At 50.5% G+C, this 1,968-nt stretch overlaps 1 protein-coding gene across 1 annotated transcript; it reads left to right on the plus strand.

The window, feature by feature from the left end:
- The first annotated feature begins 513 nt into the window (after nt 1–513).
- On the plus strand, nt 514–1,639 carry LOC100978807 (late cornified envelope protein 3E). The gene is made up of 2 exons (XM_003817218.5): nt 514–555; nt 1,064–1,639. The coding sequence occupies exon 2, from the start codon at nt 1,085–1,087 to the stop codon at nt 1,361–1,363; it is 279 nt and encodes a 92-aa protein (XP_003817266.1). The 5' UTR covers nt 514–555; nt 1,064–1,084; the 3' UTR covers nt 1,364–1,639.
- Nucleotides 1,640–1,968: the final 329 nt, after the last annotated feature.

A 1,968-nucleotide genomic window follows, 5' to 3' on the forward strand; every position in this document is an offset into this window, starting at 1 on the left:
ATGGTTAAATAAAACGTGCTAAATTCATAAAGCGAAATATTATTCAACCATAAAGAAGAATGGAGTTCTGACACATGCTACAGCATGGATAAATCTTAAACAATATATTAAGTGAAAGAAGCTAATGCAAAATGCCATATATTATATGATTCTATTTATATGAAGTGTCCAGAAGAGGCAAGTCCATACAGGCAAAAAATTGATTACTGGTTGCCAGAGGGGCAATGTGGAATAAGGAGTGACTACTAATGAGTGGTGATAAAAACAATTGCTTCAAGGAAGGTAGGATTGCAACCCCCAGCAGGCCTGAATGAGATGAAGGTAAACAGGCGTCAGACCTTCCTGGTTCCCTCTTGTCAGGCATCTCGGTGAGTACACAGGAAGGTGATGAATGGATAGTCCCAAGGGTGTGCCTGGCTGTCACCTCCCCTGGTTGTGAAAGCAGCAGCATGGCCAGCCTGTGCATCACACACCCTGCACAGGATAAAAGCACTCCTGCCCTGGGCTCCTCCGCAGTCTCCTCAGGAACAGCCTTCTCCTGCCTCTCTGCACCTGGTAAGTATTCAGCAGGGGACAGGGCTTGATATGGGATGTTAGAACAGAAAGCTAAGGCCATAGCAGAAGAGATGGAAACAGAGAGGTTTGAAACAAAGACCCAGATACAGGACTGTGAGAGGGCAGCAATGGGGGAAGGGGGTAGGAGGGAGACCCTGCAGGAACTGACAGCAATTCCATGACCTGCAAAGGCCACAGAGCTCACAATTCCCTCCCATCCTCTTTCTACTCAGGCAGGCACATTTCCTGTAACATCCATTCTACAGAATTCTTTTTCCCAAAAGGGTGCATTCCCTAGGGGTTCTTTGGAGAAACAGAAACACACGTGCCCACTTAGACTCACAGCAGTCTGTCCCGGGTGGAGAGCAATGTGAGAAGTATCTGGCATGTCCCACCAGCTCCACATCAGCTTCCCTCACCCTCTTGCAGCTCTTGCCTCAGGAGGCAGCTGGTCTTAGAGACGTTGGACTGTAGATTTTGAACTAAGAAGTGGCTTCGTTTTCTCCAGGACATCTCAACTCCTGCCAAGATGTCCTGCCAGCAGAACCAGAAGCAGTGCCAACCCCCACCCAAATGCCCCTCACCCAAGTGTCCCCCAAAGAGCCCAGTACAGTGTCTGCCTCCAGCTTCCTCTGGCTGTGCCCCAAGCTCTGGGGGCTGTGGCCCTAGCTCCGAGGGTGGCTGCTTCCTGAACCACCACAGGCGCCACCACCAATGCCGGCGCCAGAGGTCCGACTCCTGTGACAGGGGCAGTGGTCAGCAAGGCGGGGGCTCTGGCTGCTGCCACGGTTCTGGGGGCTGCTGCTGATCCAGATCCTGATGCTGAGACAAGCGATCTTTGGAGGAAACAAGAATCCCAGGAGGCCAGGAACAGCCCCATCTGACGCATGCCTTCCCATATACCCTCTTCTGACTTTCACAGGCTGAGCTGGGGGTTTTCCTGTGGGGGATCTGAGCTCTCCCCAGAAGGCACTTCTTGTTTTATGTACAGGATGTCATATGTCCCCCTACCCCTGTACCTGCCAAGGATTGGCAGTGCTTGTGCCCAACCTCGTAAAAAAGATAAAGTTCCCTGTCCTCATTACCACCAGCGTCCCACTGGGCATTTCACAGTCTCTCTCCTCAGCTCTTTGGTCAGTACAACCCAGCTCAGGAGCCAAACCTTATCTCTGCACCAGGAAAACATAGTGGATCCGACCCCGCTCCACTGATGGAAGGGAAGGGGAGAGTTTTATGTTGTAGTGGGAGGGAGAGAACGATACAGGTTGTGCTGGTTTGAGGCCCTGAAACTCAACCTCAAACTCAAAGAGGGTATCAGTGCAAAAATTGACTTTTCCTGTAAAATCTGAGAGGACATTAATACAATTGGGGAATTTCCAGTGTATGACAGAAGACCACTAGTTTGTTTTGATG

Source organism: Pan paniscus, chromosome 1 (genome assembly GCF_029289425.2).
Source record: "Pan paniscus chromosome 1, NHGRI_mPanPan1-v2.0_pri, whole genome shotgun sequence".
Lineage (NCBI taxonomy): Eukaryota > Metazoa > Chordata > Mammalia > Primates > Hominidae > Pan > Pan paniscus.

Bases quoted from the DNA above. Each gene is read 5' to 3' on its own strand.
- LOC100978807 (XM_003817218.5), top strand. From the start codon at position 1,085: ATGTCCTGCCAGCAGAACCAGAAGCAGTGCCAACCCCCACCCAAATGC.